The sequence below is a fragment of the Diceros bicornis genome, chromosome 2, assembly GCF_020826845.1.
Source record: "Diceros bicornis minor isolate mBicDic1 chromosome 2, mDicBic1.mat.cur, whole genome shotgun sequence".
Taxonomy (NCBI): domain Eukaryota; kingdom Metazoa; phylum Chordata; class Mammalia; order Perissodactyla; family Rhinocerotidae; genus Diceros; species Diceros bicornis.
In genome coordinates, this window is record NC_080741.1 from 41,860,563 (window position 1) to 41,877,842 (window position 17,280).

The following is a 17,280-nucleotide window of genomic DNA, read 5'->3' on the forward strand; positions in this document are numbered from 1 at the left end:
AAGAAACTTCTGGTTTCATGTTTAGCCTGGAAATAATTACCATTGATACTCATTTTGTCCCCCAGTTTAGGGAGTGGAAAGTGTAAAGGTGAGGGAGGGAAGAACCAGAACCTGTGGGTGAGGGTGACTTTGGGTCAGACCGCCAGGCTACAGTGAGGGAAGCTGGCCTCAGAACAGTCCTGTGGCAATCCTGTTCCACTCCTTGGATTCCTGCGAGCAGACCCTGGGCTCCCAGACAATCCAGGAACCAGCTCCAGCACTGGCTTCGGACACAATGCCTCGTTGTTCTGCAGGCTTATCAGCTGCTCTGGTAGGCTTGACAAGGGCTTGCTTTAAATGCAGTCACAGTGCTAGAAAAATTAAGTATTTACTAATTTGGGGGCTTTCCTCCATATACTTGGTCTGTGCCCCCCACAAGAGCTGACAGTCCTTGTCCTGTGGGCCAACGGAACTCTGTGAATTCCTTGTTAGTGCAGACATGATGAATCAAGCAGTCAAGGTAGGACTTTCAACTGGGCAGAGGCTAGAAGACAAGGCCAGAGGCAGCTTTCATGGTGCTGAGCAAGGAGCGTGGGAAGGTGCGGGACTCCAGCCAAGTCAGGAGAGGACTTCAGGTGATGAGGGACCACCCCTGGATGGAGCCCTTCTCTTTCTGCAGGACCTGGACAGAGCAGAAGGCCCACCGCCTCCCAAGGCACCTGGGGGTTGGGGGAACAGGCTCCTCATCCCCCTTGGGGTCGGGGCTCTGTGTAAAGAGATCCAGTCAGGTGGACTAGCTTTGAGAAAGTCTGCTTAGGATGGTGAACTTAAATTTGCAACTTGTATTCACCATTGGGGCTGGCCGGATGCCTTGGATATTTAGAAGATACGGTTCTATAAGTTTGGGAGCTCACAGGAGTCACCACTGGGAATACTAGGTCTGTGGGGTGTGGACCCTGGGGAAGAAGAAACCTTGTGTTCCAAGCACAAGTGAGTCTCTGCTGAAGAGCCTAGAATTTCCAACGCCCCCCACCCCCAGGAGAGGTAGTCAAGTTCACTGTCTCTCTCTTCTAACCATGACTGGCATACGTCGGGCAGCCTGAGCCAACTGTGCAGTGTAACACAGGGACGAGGGTACATGATGGAAGAGACAGTATTTGAGGCTTCAGGGGTCCCCAGGGCTTGGGGGTGCCTTCCAGTACAGATAGGGCTGGCTGAGCTGTGCAGTAGGAATCAAGGCAAGCCCTACAAGGCGAACACTCTACACCAACCCTTCCTCCCTCACCCCATCTTCACACCTGATGGTATCTGGACCCTGCTGTCTCCTGGGCAGCCATAGTGACCAGAACAGGAGTAAGCACTGGACTTAAGGGTGCATGGCCAAAAGATGCCCTTCCCTAAGGCCCACAGCCTCCTCTTACTACCCACTGAGGCTCCATGCCCCACCCAAGCAGCAGAGAATCCTTTCCTCCCCTATCCCAGCTCTTGCAAAACTTACTTAACCTGGGGTGCTGCTCCCAGCCCTCTACCACCCCCAGACAAGTGTCCACTTCCCTAAAGCCAGGACCATCAGGCAGAATTAATGCTGGGAGGTCATCTCTTAGAGACCAGAAGTAGGGTCTGAGTGGACACAAAAGCCCACCACCAGCAGAAGTCCCTGCATTCACTCAGAGCCACAGCCTAAAAGCTGAACACACTAGGCTGGGATCAGGCAAGAGGCTAGGCTGCCTCTCCACATCTGGGCCTCATGAAATGCCATCAGGGGCCTTGTCATAGTCCAGGGCATTATTCTGGGGTAGAGAGCTGGACCTCACTGGCTGCCCCCTCAGCCTCCACCTCGAAATCTGGGCTCTCTGTGCTTGTTGGCTCCTCCTCAGCCTGAGCTTCGAGCAGCTCAGCAGACAGCCCATCTTCTGGTGAGGCTGCAGAGGTGAGGCTGTCGGGAAGGGTCAGCTGAGGCAGGTGGTCTGGCAGGGCTTGGGTGCCTGGGCTGTCCGGGAAGGAGACCTCAAACTCTGACCCAGACCATGTGGCCTCACCTGAAACACAGAGGGTGGGGCTGAGGAGGACTGCAGAACCCGGGGCCAGTGTGGCCTGGGGCAGTAACCCCACTGACCCCCAACTCCCAGCCCAGGCCTCTCACTTGGCTGAGAAACTCGGGGCAACCTTCCCAACAACCCGGGGTCCTTCCCAAAGGCTTCAGAAGGTGCTGGCTACTCACCTCCACGCTCATGAGAACCGCTGCTGGAGCAGACGTCCTCTGGTCCTGAGGCTGAGACAGCTGTGGAGGTTAGCTCTGTGGAAGAGGGCAGGCTGGGCCAGACACTGGCATTGCTGCTGTCCAAGAGAGAGAGGCCCGACACGTCCAGGAAGCCTAGGGGAAGGGGCATAGTTCTTTGCCAGCACAAAACCCTGAATGCTGGAAGGCCAGTACCCTGGGCTCACTCTGCCTGGTTCCTGGGGCATCTGGCCCAGCCTGAAACTCTAATCTCCTCAGCCTATGGTGATGCCGGCCACCCAACCCCAGAAAGGTTCCCCACTGCCTGTTTCTGAGGAAAGAAGGGGTCTGGGATTGGGCCTCATGGGAGTAGCACACTGGCAGAGGACCTAGACTCTGCTCTGTCCCCAGTGTGCTGTGTGACCTTGAGCAGGCCACCTTTCTTCTCTCAGATGCAGTCTCCCATCCGTACACTGGATCGGATTATCTGTAACCATCTCGGCATATATGAGATAGGAGGAGTCAACAGGTCTGAGGAAGGTTTTGGCACTACAGCCAAAGTCCAGCACTGAGCCTGGGCCCCACTTGAGCATGAGGGTTGCACGTTTCTCAGCCTCCTCTCCAGGGCCAGCTCAGTACCTGGGTCCATGACTCGCTGCACTGGAGGCGGAGGCCAAAGAGGAGACTCCATGGAACGTGGAAGATCACCAAGGTCTGGAGCGCCATGGCCGGGACTCCCAAGCTCCGGAAGCTGTTCCTCCATGGAGGAGCCAGGTGCTTGCAGCAGGGCCTAGGGGAGCCAGGGAAGAAGCAGGAACCGGGCGAGGGCAGTCGGAACAGTATAGTCCAACCTAACCCCTAGCCCACACTTGCTCTGGGAACACCACTCTGCCTGAAGGAGCAAACAGCCTTGGTGATCTGCTTCTTCCTCTAAAGAGGATGTAAAGTCAGGCCACAGGGACCTGGCTGGCCTCCTCTGCGGTGCCCACACAGAGCGGAAGCACACTTCCCACTCTGCTGAGGAGCCCCAGGTGCCCACCTGGCTGGTCCCCATCAATGACCCACAAGGAGAGGGCCTTCTGTGAATTCCAGCATGCCTGGAGAGCAATCCTTGAGTGCCCCCTGGTGCAGAATCCAGGCACCAGTCCAGGGCCCAAAGGCACTCAGGGGACCTGCTCAAACGCCATGAAGGCAGGGCCGGTGCTCCCCTGTAGACTTGGCCAGATAACCAGCCCAACTGGAGCTCTGGACACCCAGCCCCTGGCCCAACTTTACCACAGACTCACTGAGGCACAGAACAAGGCTCTGCCCACCTCTGAGCCTCAGTTTTCCACTCATGAAATGAAAATGACAACTAGTGCCTCGCCACTACCCTCACCTCCAGACCCAAGTGGCAGGAGAACCAAAGTGGGTTTCACTGTCCCAGGACAGGCCCATCTGTTCCCAGAGTCCCAGAGGCAGATGGGCCTCCCAAGGCTCCACAGACAGGCCCCTGGTGAGGGTAGCCTCCAGAGTCTTCTCTCTTCCCAGCTAACAGGCCCCTCTGCCCACATGAAGCGCCCCTCTTCCACCTGCTGGCAGATGCTCCCCACATACCTCCAGGTAGCCACCCTGCCTGGAGCCCATGTCCGGGCTAGGAGGGGCAGGAGAGTCCTGGGGGGTGGGTCCAGGTGGCGGGGGTACCAGGTGGCTTCTTGTGGTGGCTGGGGGGCTGAGTTGGGATCCGGTGCAGATACCCATAGCCGATGCCACACCCCAGACTGCCAAAGGCCAGAAACATTCAATCCAGGGGGTTGTCCCTCAGCCCTTCCCATCTCTGCCACCACCACCCACTACTGGCAGTGAGGGTGCTGCAAGGGTGCCTCCTGGACCAATGGTCAGCCTCAGGATCCCTGGGCCCAGGGCCCAGCCCTCCACCCCCACCATGGGACTCTGGAGGTCCATGCCCACTCGCCAGGCCCCCCCAGGGCCCCTCTAGGGCCCCACCCTGCAGCCCTCTGACCCCAGGAAGTACCTGCCCTCTCCACCCCAGGCTGCATTGGGAGTAACAGTCACCTCCCGGCAGGAGTCGGACTCGGAGTTATAAACCATCAGCTTCAAGGGCTTCCCCTCGTGGGACTCGATGAGCGTAAAGAAGTCCTCGGACTATGACAGACACACAGCGCCTGAGCCCTGCTCCCAGCGCTGGAACTGGAAACCTCAACAAAACAAGACACTTCTCATGGACAGCACCCATCTCTCCACACTCCACCCAGGGGGTCTGGGAAGGGGAAAGCCAAGGGTTTCTCACCTCCTGGAGGATCTGGTCTGAGCCAACCACATAGTCTGTGTAGGGGCGCAGGCCGGCAAAGAAGGCAGGCGAAGAGGGTTCCACATCCTGAGGAAAGAATCGCGCACTATTGGCCTTGCTACTGCAGAGGGGCAGGAGCGAGGGAGCTGCTTCTCCAGGCAGTGAATAGGACACTTGTCCTCTGTCCCCAGGCCAGGGCCTCAAGCTGAGACTTTCCCACCTCACCTCCTACCTCCCCTCCCTCCCTCAGGTCCAGAGCCTGCCCAGCAGAGGGTAGCACTGTGGCATGGCTCACAGCACTGAGCTCTGGACTTCCACCTGGGTTCAACCCCTGGTCCCACCAACTGCTAGCTGGGCGACTGTGGACAAATACTTAACTGCCCAGCCTCAGTTTCCTCACAATTAAAAGTAGGATGTGTAGTACTTACTCATAGGGTTGCTGAGAAGATTTAAAAAATATATATGTAAAGAAGGAAAACCACACCTTGGCCCACGGTAAGTGCCCAATTGCATTGCTGTTACTGCTGCAGGCATATGGCTGAAGACCCCTGCGTAGGGGTTGGAGGCGGGGGCAGTGAGCACAACTGGGTACAAGGATTGCTTTCTCCCTTGGAGAGGGCCCTTGGAAAGTTCTACCACTCCCAGTCTCCCTGAGGAATGCAAAGGGATCTGCACCATCACCCCCACCGCACTCAGGGACAAACTGAGGCAGGCTGAGAAGGCTGAGGAGGCTCCCCCAAGAAGTCCGAGAGCAACAGAAGAGGCTAGAAAACATAGCAGCCGATTTCCAGCTCAGGGCACCCTCCTTCCCCGAAGACATAGGACCAAGCATTCGAGAACTTGGACACCGTCAGTGAACGTACATGTCACGTGTGCACGTGTGTCTGTGAACAGACACTAACAGCAACATCTGTGACAACTCAGCCACTGAGATTCATTGAGATTCAGACCCCAGGCACCAGGCCAGTGCTAAAGGTGCTCTCAGGGGACCTGCCAGAAAAAAACATGATACCAGTATACTAGAAAGGATACCAAAAAACCACTAGATACAAAGACTAACAGAGCAGCACTCTGGCAGTACAACCACCCTTCCAGTAGATGGGATCCCACCTTTCAAAAGAAACCACGGTGCAAAGGCTAAGAAAGTGCCCCAAGTCACATGGCTAACAAGCAGCAAGGTGCACTTGCTGTTGTGCACCTGAACACAAGTTCAGGTGATGAGCTGCCCTCTCTGGGACATCGGAATGAGTGAGACCTGCCCTCAGGGAGTCCTCCAATAGACCCATTGGCTACTGACCTCTCCCTGTTGCCCCCCAGACCTCACCCCTGCCCCCAGCTACCTGTTCTGGCCCCACCTTCACTGTAGGCCTGGCCCATTGCCTCCACCCACACATGTGCCCTGCCAGCACTCACCAGGACGTGCCACACATGCTCGCTGGCCCGGCGGAAGCTGCAGAAGCGCACACTGGCGCCCAGCAGGCCCTGGCCGCCCCACATGTTGCTGGGCACCACCTCCACCTCGCGCACCTTCATGGTCTTCATACTGAACACCTCCAGCTTCACGGGCTTCTCCACATTGGCCTTCAGCAGGGCCTTCAGCGTGTCATTCTCCTTGTTCTGTGGGGGCAGCGGGGCTGACTCCATACCCCTCAGACAAGCCTGGGTCTGAGATGGGGCAAGGGCCATGGTGGCCAGCTGCCCCAGCAGGGCCTGGTGCAGGGATGGGCCGGGGCAGCGGCTGGGTCCAGGGCCACAGGCCACGCCTGGGCCTGCAGCCACTGAGACCCCACCACCCCCAAGCACTGCTAAACCCTCTTCCCTCAGCTCCCCAGAAAATATAACAAAGTAAGCAAAGAGCCTCCTGGGTCCAGAGCACTGCAGTGCCGCCCCACTCTGAGCTGCTCCTTGGCCAGAGCCCTCACACCTCTCATGCCCCAAGAGGTAGGCCCCTTAGGCCTTGTGGCCAACTCCAAGAGTCCATTTGCCTCCAGTCCACCCCAGAGGGCTCGGGGGCTGAGCTCTGGGCAGGGCCCCTATTAGCCCTTGGAGAAGGTGAGATGGGGATGGGCCTCCCTCCAGAAGAAAAGGGAGGGAGAGCAGGGCTGGGGCCTCCTGTGGGACAGAAGGAGACACACACACACACACACACACACACACACACACACACACATGCAGGGCTGGGGCCTCCTGTGGGACAGAAGGAGACACACACACACGCAAAGCAGAGGTGCAATGGGGGAGCCTCACCAGTCGCGAGTGCCCGATGGTGATGATGAAGTCAAAGTAGGGCTCCAGGCCCGCCTGCTGGGCTGGGGAGTTCTCCTGCACCTGCAGAGGCCACAGTCACTGCACCAACCCCATGACTCTCCCGAAGCCCCTGGCCCTCAACTTCAGAAACTATCACCACTCCCACGTTCCAGCAAGGACACTGGCGTGAACTGTGCCACAAATGGTCATCGTCAAGAATCACTCCCTCTTCTTTTGCTCCCTTCCTCGGCACAAATTGTCATCTTTAGGAAAACGACTCTTTCCTGATCATGATCCATTGATTATGCTTCCAGAAATGCCTCCTAAGAGAGCCCAGGGCAGCCTGGGGGCTACCAGTAGGCCATATGGAGACAGGGTGGTGCAGGCCTGTGGGGATGCTGCCCCAGAGGGCTGGGCTGGGGCCTCTGGAAAGCTGGAGGGTTTACCAGAAAGGTTTCGATGTGGACAGGAAGGGAGGTCCCCAGGATAGATGGAACCAGGGCTGTGCCCAGAAAGACAGAGTGGGGAAGGCAGCCTGTAGCAGATCCCAGAGGGCCCCCCAAGCCTGTGGTGACAGATCCAAACTCAGTCCAGCAGGCGGTGGGACTGCTGAGGAGTGGGTGGCTGAGGGGAGCAGACCCCAGGGACAGGAATGAGCCCGAGCCAAGGAGCCTGTGAGCAGTGCCCAATCCTGCCTCACGTTCCCGCCTCTCCTCCCATGCAGGACATCTCCTCCAGGAGCCATTCCCAGCCCTGCCCTGCCCTGAGCTCCCCAGCTCACTGCCATCTCCAAAAGCACAACAGCAGGCTGCCGGCGGTGGCAGAAATCCATTTCACAGGCCCCATTTACAGAGCCTCGCCCAGACAAGGCCGCCTTTATTCCCAAGCCCACGACCCTGACGCTGGGCCCCACACCCTGAGGCCTTTGGTGTGAGCACTTGATGTCCTGCTGGTCAGGCCCCAGCCCAGAGGGCACAGGGCTCATGCGGCCTCAGGTTCTGGATGGCACCCACAAGGAGAAGGCCCTGTGGCTTCCGCCACCCACCAGCCCCTCCAGTCCTGGAGTCTTTAAGCTGAAGGAGAGCTCACCACTGAGCCTTTGCAACAAGGCCAATTTGCCTCTGGAATTAGGATTCCCTCCCGGGAGTGTGACCAATTGAGTCCCTGTTGCCACTTGCAGAAGCTGCCATGGCTTCCAATGAGAGTGAACCCAGAAACCAAGTCCAGCTCTAGATGGCCTGGCCCAGAGGGCAAGTGCTCTGAGCCTGCACCTTGTCCCTTCAGCAGACAGCTGGGACAAGGCAGCTTTTGAAAATCATAGGACAGTTAATCAGGGATAGCTTGTGGGAGGTGCTCCTCCCTGCTCAGGGCCATTTCTAGGCCACTCCACCTCCCTCAGGTGAGGCCCCTGCTCCTGGGGCTGGTGCCGCCCAGCTATCTGCCCGCTACCCTCCTCAACATTATGAGGCAGCTGCCCTCCATCATTAATGAGGTCCAGAGGCTCAGGCCCCCAAGCCCCAGGCCTGGCCCTCTCCCAGCCCATTCAGCGCCTCTATCCGCCCTCTCCCGTGGCTTGTCCTCTGTCTGGCTGTACTGCACTGCCCTTGTCCTGGGCCTTGTCATCGTCCACTATGGCTCCACAGCGGAAATAATCCTTGCTGCCTACCACACCCCTACTCCCTCAACAAGCACCACTCTCTGTCCAGCTCTCCTGGGGGCTCCCATCACACCCGACCCTGCAGCCCCACAATGCATGCTGCTCTCAAAACACTCCCTGCTCTATTCCCCACCAGGGAACCTAATGTAATTAACAGTGACAGAGGTTTATACTTCCTGAGGGTTGGCTGAGTGCCAGGGGACTGCACCATCTGCTTTACCTATCATTTAACCCTTTTACTAAGCCTAACTTACAGATGAGGGAAAAACACTCAGTTATTCAGTAATCCAACCCAGAGCCCGCTCCCAACCACTGCCCTGGAACAGCCATTTCCTGGGAAATCCTCCACTGCTCTAAGCTTGCTGAGGGCAGGAACTTCTCCCATGTCCCTGGCACACAGTGGAAACCCCAATATTTATAGAAGGCAGCACACTTGTTCTTTAGTTTTTAAAAATGTAAGTAGGTAATGTCACACTTCCACTTAAAACCTCCCAATGGCTCCACATCTCGGAATAAAATCCTAGATCCTCAGGACAACATGCAAGGCCCCACACAATCTAGGCTCAGTTGTTACCACTCTCCTTCCACTGACCAGCCCATCCAAGCATACCAGCCTCCCCTCCTTCCTTCTCTTCAAACACAACAAGCACCACCCCACCTCAGGGACCCGCTCTGCCCAAATATCTGTACTGTCCACTCCTTCCTTCCTTCCAAGGTGTCTGTTCTAGTGTTCCTTGATCAGAGCCTTTCCTGACCCCTCTATGCAAAATAGCACACACTCATCACTCTGTATCCCTTTACCTTGCTTTATTTTTCTCCCTAGCAATGATCACCACCCACCATATATTTCTCTTTCTTGTCTCTCTCCCTTCTCTCCCTGCTTGCCACAAAGTATGTGCTCACAAATACCTGTTTTTGTGAATGAAGATCTACAATCCCTCTCCACTCTGTCCCTCTCCAATAGGCCCTTCCTATCTTCACTCCCACCACTGCCCCACCCCTCTCTCCTGCCAATATCCTCAATTCCTTTGCCTTCCATCAAACCTGTTGGAAGACTCTCTGGGCTGGATGCATTCCACCGTCCACCTTTACCGTCTGATGCCTCACCATGATGTCCACTAGAGAAAGCTCATCACTGAGCACAAACCCTGCCAACTCCGAGTTGCTTTCCTTTCAGGAAACCCCTTCTTTAGCCCTCCCCCCTGGGAGCCGATAACAGATCCTGCCAGCACAATACAGAGACCACTCAAGAGCCAGGCACCAAACTGACAAGCTTGCCTGCCCACACCCACCCCTGCATCCGTCCACTGTGCGCCAGGAAAAAGGGGGCCCTTCGTCGCTGCGCTCCGGGGTCAAAGGCCCTCCTATCTCTCACCTCGGTTACAGCCCCTCCCACTCTGCCGTACAAGTCTCGATCCCAACTCTCCACCTGGCTGCGGGCCCCTCTCGTCACCTCACATTCTAGCAACCCAACTCCGTCTCCACTTCCCCAGGACTGCTTGTCCAGACCTCCTTGTAGCAACACCGAGAGGACGTTCTCAGCCCCGGCCTTCCGGCTCCTATCTGCAATGTTTCGCCCTGGGTACCGCCCCCTGCTGCAAACGCTCTCCCCGTGCCTTCTGCAGCATTCTCCTGGTTCTCCCGCTTCCCACTTTCCCCGGCTGGTTCGCACTGGTCCTCGATCCCCCGAAGCTTCTCCGAAACCACGAGAGGCGGGATGCGCGCCGGCCGGTTCCCCCGCAGCTGGCGCCCACTTGGTTACCCTGACCCCCTGGATCCAAGGGCGGGGACTGCCGAGGTTTCGGCGTTGCTGGCTCTCTCTCCGGGCCCAGCACGGAGCGCAGCACGCAGCAGGCAATCATAAATGTGACCTAAGTGCACAAATGCGTCCCAACTGGACCTGGTGCAATTTTCACCAGAGAAAAGTGCCATTCCGGGACGGCCTGGCCCAACCTGACGAGGAAACGCTCCCGCTTCCTGCACAGCTGGCACTTGGGGCGGGCACTGGGCCGACCGCGACCGCAGACGGGCTGGGGGCCAGGGGCGCCGCAGGGCCGCCTCTCGCAGGCGGCTCCCACCGGCAAAGGGCGCCCCCCTCCCCCCCGGGCGGCTGCACTAGGGCCGGGACCCCGCCGCTGCCGCCCTCAGGCCGGCGACCAGGAGTCCCGGTGAGGGCGCCCCGCCAGTGACCGGCGCCGCGGGGCAACTCACCCCGTGCAGGTGGAAGCCCTCGGCGCCGCCCGCGGGCTGCTCGGCGCTGGCGCCCAGGCCCATGGCAGCGGCCCGGATGCGGCGCCCCAGTCCCGTAACCCGCTGCCCGACCTGGCGCCACCAGCGCGAGCTCGCCCTCTCGGCGCTCGATTACCAGCGCCTGGTCACGTGGGCGCCTGGCTGCTCCCACCCCTGACTCTGACGCCCTTAGCAACTGGCCGGCAACACCGTTTCCAAGGACGCGCGCGCCTCCCGCTTCCGGCCACGAGAGGCGTGCCCAGGACTCTGAAGGGGCATCTGGCTTCGCGCGGCACCACCAGACCCGGACTCGGAGCCACAAGCTCCCGGAGATGAGCGGCGATGACTCCGCCCTTATGGTGCGTGGCCCGGGCGCTGCCCGCCCGCTCCCTGCGGGATCCTCCGCCCCTGGCCCGGTGACCCCCGACCCTGCTTCTCTCCTGCCACCTCTCTGACCGCTCCTGCTGTCCGCTTTACCTGCCTTCCGCCGTCCCCGGCCGCTGCAGGCGGTCCTGGCCTCTTCTCGCCTCGCTCTCCCTGGAGAGTGCATCCTCTCTGGTGCTCTCAGTGCGCCCTGAGCCCCAAATCAGCATCCCCACCCAGCCCTGTCCGCGAGCTCCCCCAAACCAACGCATCCAAAACCCATTTCCATCCAAAACCCATCTTTGTCATCTTGCCATCGTCTCCCCCTCCCTTGCTTGTGAATCTTCTGTGTCCCCCAACTCGGTAGATGGTACCGCCGTTTGGTCCCCAGTCTTAACTCTTCCCCATGCCCAACTCCTGGTCCTATCTATCAGCAAGAAATGTCAGCTCCTAAGTGTCTCCTGATTATCTCCTAGACCAGGATCACCCCATCTCTCCCCTGGGCACCTGCAACAGTCCCCCTCCAGACTGGTTTCTCTGCTTCAGCCCTCTTTACCAGCAGTTCCCCCTACTGCCACTACCACCACCACCACCACACACACACAGACGCACTCAGCAGCCAGAGTGGTTTTTGCAAAAACACACATCTGAACACATCCCTCCCCCTGCTTAAAACCATTCCAACTGCTTCCTATTACCCTCAGGATGATGTCTGGGCCCTTTCATATAGCCCACAAAGCCGTTTACAATCCAACCACGGCTATCCCCAACCCCAGCACCCACAAACCTTAGGGGAAGTGACACTTTGCTTTGAAATCTCACCCTCTATTACACGTGACCTTTGTCAAGCCATGGTATCCATGGGCTTCAGCTTCCTTAACTGTGAAGGATATAGAGAGGATGATGCATAAGATAATGGATGTAAAGCCCTTGATACAGTTCCCAAGAGGTGGTTAGCCCACAGTATCTTGTAACTCTAACTATTGGTGTAATTATTATTATTATCGGTCCTCTCTCTCTCCCCTTATTCCCTTCCTAAGGCAAAGCTTGAGTTGAAGTCTCCATCACATTTGAACCAGAATCTGTGGATAATTCCAAAACAAACACCTCCAAACTCCTTCCCGGGGAAACGGCATGGAGCTACTGCTGGGGCTGGTCAAGGGCAGGATGCGGCCTAAATGTTCTCTTCCTCTTCCCTTTGCAGATTTGAGGAAGAGCGGGCAATAGGGGAGGGAGTGCGTCAGAACAGAGACACAGAAGGGACTGGGGTTATTGCAACTGTGTCTTCCTCCCTGCAGGCTGGGATCATTTACTACAGCCAGGAAAAGTACTTCCGCCATGTGCAGCAGGCTGCGGCCATGGGCCTGGAGAAATTCAGCAATGACCCCGTGCTGCAGTTCTTTAAAGCCTATGGAGTCCTCAGGGAAGGTAAGGACTCACCAGTATTGGCCTCGTGACCCCAGGCACCACCCCCACTAACACTCTGGCTCCACCTGGTTGCCTGCTTATACCCCAGTCATGTTTCCGTGGAAACAGTCTTACACTCAGTAACTGGATTCCCAGGTTAATTCACAGAAGCCTGTGTAATTCACATCTAGTTGACTTTTGAGACCTCAGAGAGTTCACTACTCCTGCTCTGCACCTCAGTTTCCCTATCTGTAAAATGAGTGTGTGGAGAGCTGATTGCACGATTATTGAACTAATCCCAGGCTCAGAAGTTGCAAGCCAATAGTGCAGGAAAAGGAGGAAGCGGTAGGTGTGGGTACAGGCGGGTATGATACAGGAGCAGAGAGAGGACTGGGGCCCACGCACGTGCTGACTTGCTGACACTCAGAAAGTGGTCCTGGGCTGGGGGCCGGCTGAGTGTTCCATAGGCAACGTCAGTGGATGTGGAGGGATAAATGTAATCGGTGGCTCTTGAGCAGCTAGCTGAGAATGCCCTGAGGTCCCTCTTCAGAACTGACCCCCAGCCAAAACTCCCGGCCTCACAGGTATCCCTGCGAATACTCACAGGTACATCTCTCAGCTCCAAGCTCTCCAGCCCCCGGCAGCCTGGGCTCTGGTGCCAGCAGCCCTCTCAGAGAGCTTGTCTTCCGGGAACTTGGGCCATTGGGGACCTTTTGCACCAGTTAGTCCTCTGGTTCTGGGTGAAACCAGGTGGTGACAAGCCTTGGGTCAGCCCTGATAAGGGCTCCCATGTGTCTGCCTTGGAGCTTCCTGTCCTCTGGGCCTGGTGCCCAAGAATATAACCACATGGGCTTTCTTTGCAGAGCGCCTCCAGGATGCCATCAACAACCTGGAGAGCATCCGGAATCACCCAGACGTGTCCCTGTGCTCCATCATGGCCCTCATTTATGCTCACAAGCGCTGTGAAACCATCGGTGAGTACACCCATGCTCAGCTAGGCCTGAACCTGCTGGGGAAAGAGAGCTCTGCTCCAGACACACAGCCCCTCAAGGGCTGCCGAAGGAAGTGTGTGCGCTGGTGACTGCAGATGCTGTTGGCCAGCGAGGAGTGGCTGCTGCTGCCCTCCCGCGGGAGGCCTCAAAGAAGACCCCATACCCAGGCGCAAGCAAGTGGGAGCCACAGGCAGAGAGCATGACAGTGGGAGGAGTCCTCCCTCCAGATCCCAAGAGTTGGAGAGACACCCTGCTTTTCTCTGCCAAGACCTTCTTGAGAAAAATCAAGCTGATATAAGTAACTCTGTCCCTAATCTCCACCTCTCAAGAGTCAGGGAGAGATTCCAAGAGACTACAACTACTATTTCCTCCCACCCAGAGTGGATTGTGGGCCTGGGGTGGGAGATTTAAGCGTAGTCTGTCTGCTCAGCAAACTGCAGGGCACAGAGGAGAAAAGATAAATCCCAGAAAGCAAACCCAAGTCCAGGCCTGGGCAGTCTCTGTGGCATCACAGGGGCCGATGTTGCTGGTTTCCAGGCCCCAGGCTGGCATGTAGTCAGCTACATATTTTGAGAGGCCCAGAGTGTCCAGTGCAGCTCCCTGGGCCCTCAGTGCTCCCTGCAGGACCAGGCAGACCTCCTCACCCTAACTCGTCCTCTTCCTCTCTTGGATTCACAGACCGAGAAGCGATTCAGGAGCTGGACAGCAGCCTGAAGGAAATCCGCAAGACAGCCAGTGGGACTGCCCTGTACTATGGTGGCCTCTTCCTCTGGCTCATGGGCCACCATGACAAGGCCAAGGAGTACATTGACCGCATGCTGAAGGTCTCCAACAGCTCCAGAGAGGTACCCGCCATGGGCATCATGGGGGCAACAGCCTAAGAAAGCAGCGTCCAAACACATCTTAGTAGGGTGGCCATTGTTCCCCCTGAGGGCCCTGGGACTGAGGAAGGGCCACACCCATTCACTGACAAGACCCTGAGTCTCACAGTTGCCCCACCCACGTTGTCTCGGGGCTGAGCTGAGTACACGCTGGCATTTGCCCACAGAGTCCAGTCTTCAGGGCCAGCCCGGTGGCATAGCAGTTATGTGTGCGCGCTCCACTGCGGTGGCCTGGGCTTCGTCCCCGGCGCGCACCGATGCACCGCTTATCAAGCCATGCTGTGGCAGTGTCCCATTAAAGTGGAGGAAGATGGGCACGGATGTTAGCCCAGGGCCAACAATCCTTCCTCAGCAAAAAGAGAAGGATTGGTAACAGATGTTAGCTCAGGCTGATCTTCCTCACCAAAAAAGAATCCAATCTGCATTTGGGTGTTCTGTGGCCTGCACTATATGTTTTAAAAATCTTGAATTAATTGCTCACATTTATAAATCATAAGATTTTTACCTAAAAGTTCAGATTTCCCGGTTCTTTTGAAAAACTAGATGAGCTGGCTATACTGGGCCTGCATTCCTTCTTTGCAGTGATCTGCCAGGTGTCAGTGGTGGCTCCTGCAGTAGATCTTATATATGGTAGATCTCACATGCAGTGGATCTCACATGAGGTGGATCTCACATACAGTAGATCTCATATGCAGTGGATCTCATATGCAGTAGATCTCACATGAGGTGGATCTCTCATACAGTAGATCTCATATATGTTAGATCATATGCGGTGAATCTCCTGTGTGGTGGATCTTGTATGCAGTAGATCTCATACACAGTAGATCTGTACTAATGGTAGAATTTGAAGCCTCAGTCTAGGCCATGCGTTCGTTCTCAGCAGGGGTGATATCACCCCCCAAGGGGGTGAAAATTGGTTCTTGGAGGAGGGGGTGAAAAAAATCTTACTCTTTATTTGTAAAACACAGATATACACACAGTACATAAACAGATATACAGTATATCTGTAATATTAAAATTTCTTGGAGGGGGAAGGAATGATTAGGGAAAAAATGTCTAAAAAGGCTCCTTAGGAGGCCAATTAGGGAAAAGAATTGAGAAACCCTGGTCTAGGCCATGAGGGATGCCTCAGGGCAGGGTCTTCCGAGTGCCCCTCTGGTCTTACCTCCCGGGCCTGGCCTGCCCCATCTGCCAGGAGAGACCAGGTGAAGGCTGGAGAGGAGCTGGCAAGGCCATGAGCTCAAAATGGCTCCTGTTCAGCCACTCAGAGGACCTTCCCCCCTTCACATACCGGCCAAGCCCTGTGCTGGTCTAGAGAGTGGAGAGAGCAGGCGCAGCCCTGCCCTGGGCCCTGTGTTGGCCTCCTGATCCCAGTGTAAAGTAAACGAGCAATCACAAGACTTGCCTCAGTAAGGGGTAAGAGAGCTGGGGGTCACAGGGAGGGCCAACCCAGCCTGGAAGGTCAAAGAAGGCCTCCTACAGGAGGGCCTCCTAGGCTGAGTTTTAAAGTCTAGGGGTAGTTAATCAGGTGAAGGGGCTTGGTTTGGACGTGTGTGCTGGGAAGGGCATTCTAGGCAAAGGAACAATGGGTACGAAGCCCTGGCAGTGAGAGAGAGCAGGGCTGCCTTGGGATCTATAAGTAGTCATGCCTGGCAGGGCCTCCGGGTGTGGAGTGACAGAGGGTGGGGCATGAGGCAAGAAAGGCAGGCGGAGTGGAGGCTATGCAGGACCAAGGACTTCATCTTTCGTCTTGTTCTCATCCCAGGGCTATGTGCTCAGAGGCTGGGTGGACCTCACATCAGACAAGCCCCACACTGTGAAGAAATCCATCAAGTACCTGGAACAAGGAATTCAGGCCACCAAAGATGTGCTGGGGTTGATGGGAAAGGTGGGCAGTGGAGAGGGGAGAAGTGGGAGTATCCCTTACTGGGCCATTGGAGCCAGAGCCCCACCAGGTGACTTCAGGCCAGGCCCTCGGTCTCCAGGCCCCTCAGCTGGTAGATGAGGAGCAGAGGCCCAGAGAGGGTCAGGGTCACAAAGCAGCCCAGGGCCCACTCCAGTCCTCACGCTCCTTCCTGCTCAGTCTGAGTCTCTGTCTCATTCTGCAGGTGTCTGTCAGGGTCTCCTCCTCAAGGTCTGTCTTCCTTTGGTCTCTCAGGCTGTCTTGGCTTTGCCTTTTGGTTTCACTCACTGCCCTCTTCTCTGCGTCTTTCTTTCGCACTTTCTCTTCTTGGCCATGAGAAATGGGAGGTATGTTATGTGTTTTCTATTTTCTGAGCTTAATTTAAATTAAGTTTCTTTTTTCATATGTGACCCTCATTGAATCAGTCTATGAGAGAAAAACTATCCCCTTATTCTCTTCTGTTTGTATATATCTTTCTGGTAAAATGAATACATACGCATTAAAAACACAGAAGTCTAAAAAAGTCAAAAGACGAATTAAAAGGACATCCTTAGCCCTCCTACTCCCAAACAACTCCTGGTAACATTTTAGGGCAGTGTCTGCCAGTCTAGACTAGTTCTGTGCTTGGGTTCAGAGCGTGCCTTGGGCTGATTTTCTGGGAAGCAGATGCCATGGAGATTATCGTGCAGGAGGTTTATCAGGGAGTGCCCTTGGGACCAACACCTGTGGGGAGAGTGAAAGAAGCAGGACTGGGCAGAGGGAGAGGTTGGGCTGTGGAGCAAAGGCCTCAGCCAACTCCACTTGTTACTGTGGAGCTGGGATGGCCCTTCACTGACCCCCCCTCACTGACACGATGCTGGATGTGGGCTGCCACTAGGGAGGAGTGGAACCTGGCACGAGGCAGCTCTCTTCAGCCATGGGCCATCCCCGGAGGGCGGCTCCCCTGAGAGCTGTCAGCTGCCAGCTCTCCTGGTCCTGGTGGGGATTACACACAGCACCACTGCAGGGTGGGAGATAGTGTTATTTAATATAGTTGTAATCACAGGACATATTATCATTTGGTTTCTTTTTCTTCATGAAATTTTGTCATTTTGAATGTCTACATAAAGCCAGT

General features: G+C 56.3%; 2 protein-coding genes across 2 annotated transcripts in view; one reads left to right on the forward strand and one right to left on the reverse strand.

The window, feature by feature from the left end:
• Positions 1-3: 3 nt before the first annotated feature.
• On the reverse strand, positions 4-10,720 carry GORASP1 (golgi reassembly stacking protein 1). Its single transcript, XM_058555461.1, is given in 10 exon segments — positions 4-2,018; positions 2,201-2,353; positions 2,837-2,987; positions 3,794-3,872; positions 3,874-3,957; positions 4,212-4,342; positions 4,488-4,574; positions 5,901-6,104; positions 6,735-6,815; positions 10,603-10,720. Coding segments are annotated over 10 exon segments (1,287 nt in total). The 5' UTR covers positions 10,666-10,720; the 3' UTR covers positions 4-1,764.
• Positions 10,721-10,925: 205 nt separating this feature from the next.
• The window catches only part of TTC21A (tetratricopeptide repeat domain 21A), a 32,889-nt gene continuing 26,534 nt past the window's right edge, over positions 10,926-17,280 (forward strand). Inside the window, exons 1-5 of the mRNA XM_058555485.1 lie at positions 10,926-10,979; positions 12,282-12,411; positions 13,254-13,364; positions 14,061-14,227; positions 16,029-16,151. Of these exons, the coding sequence (XP_058411468.1) occupies positions 10,953-10,979; positions 12,282-12,411; positions 13,254-13,364; positions 14,061-14,227; positions 16,029-16,151 (558 nt within the window). The 5' untranslated portion in view covers positions 10,926-10,952. The remainder of the gene's footprint in view (positions 10,980-12,281; positions 12,412-13,253; positions 13,365-14,060; positions 14,228-16,028; positions 16,152-17,280) is intronic.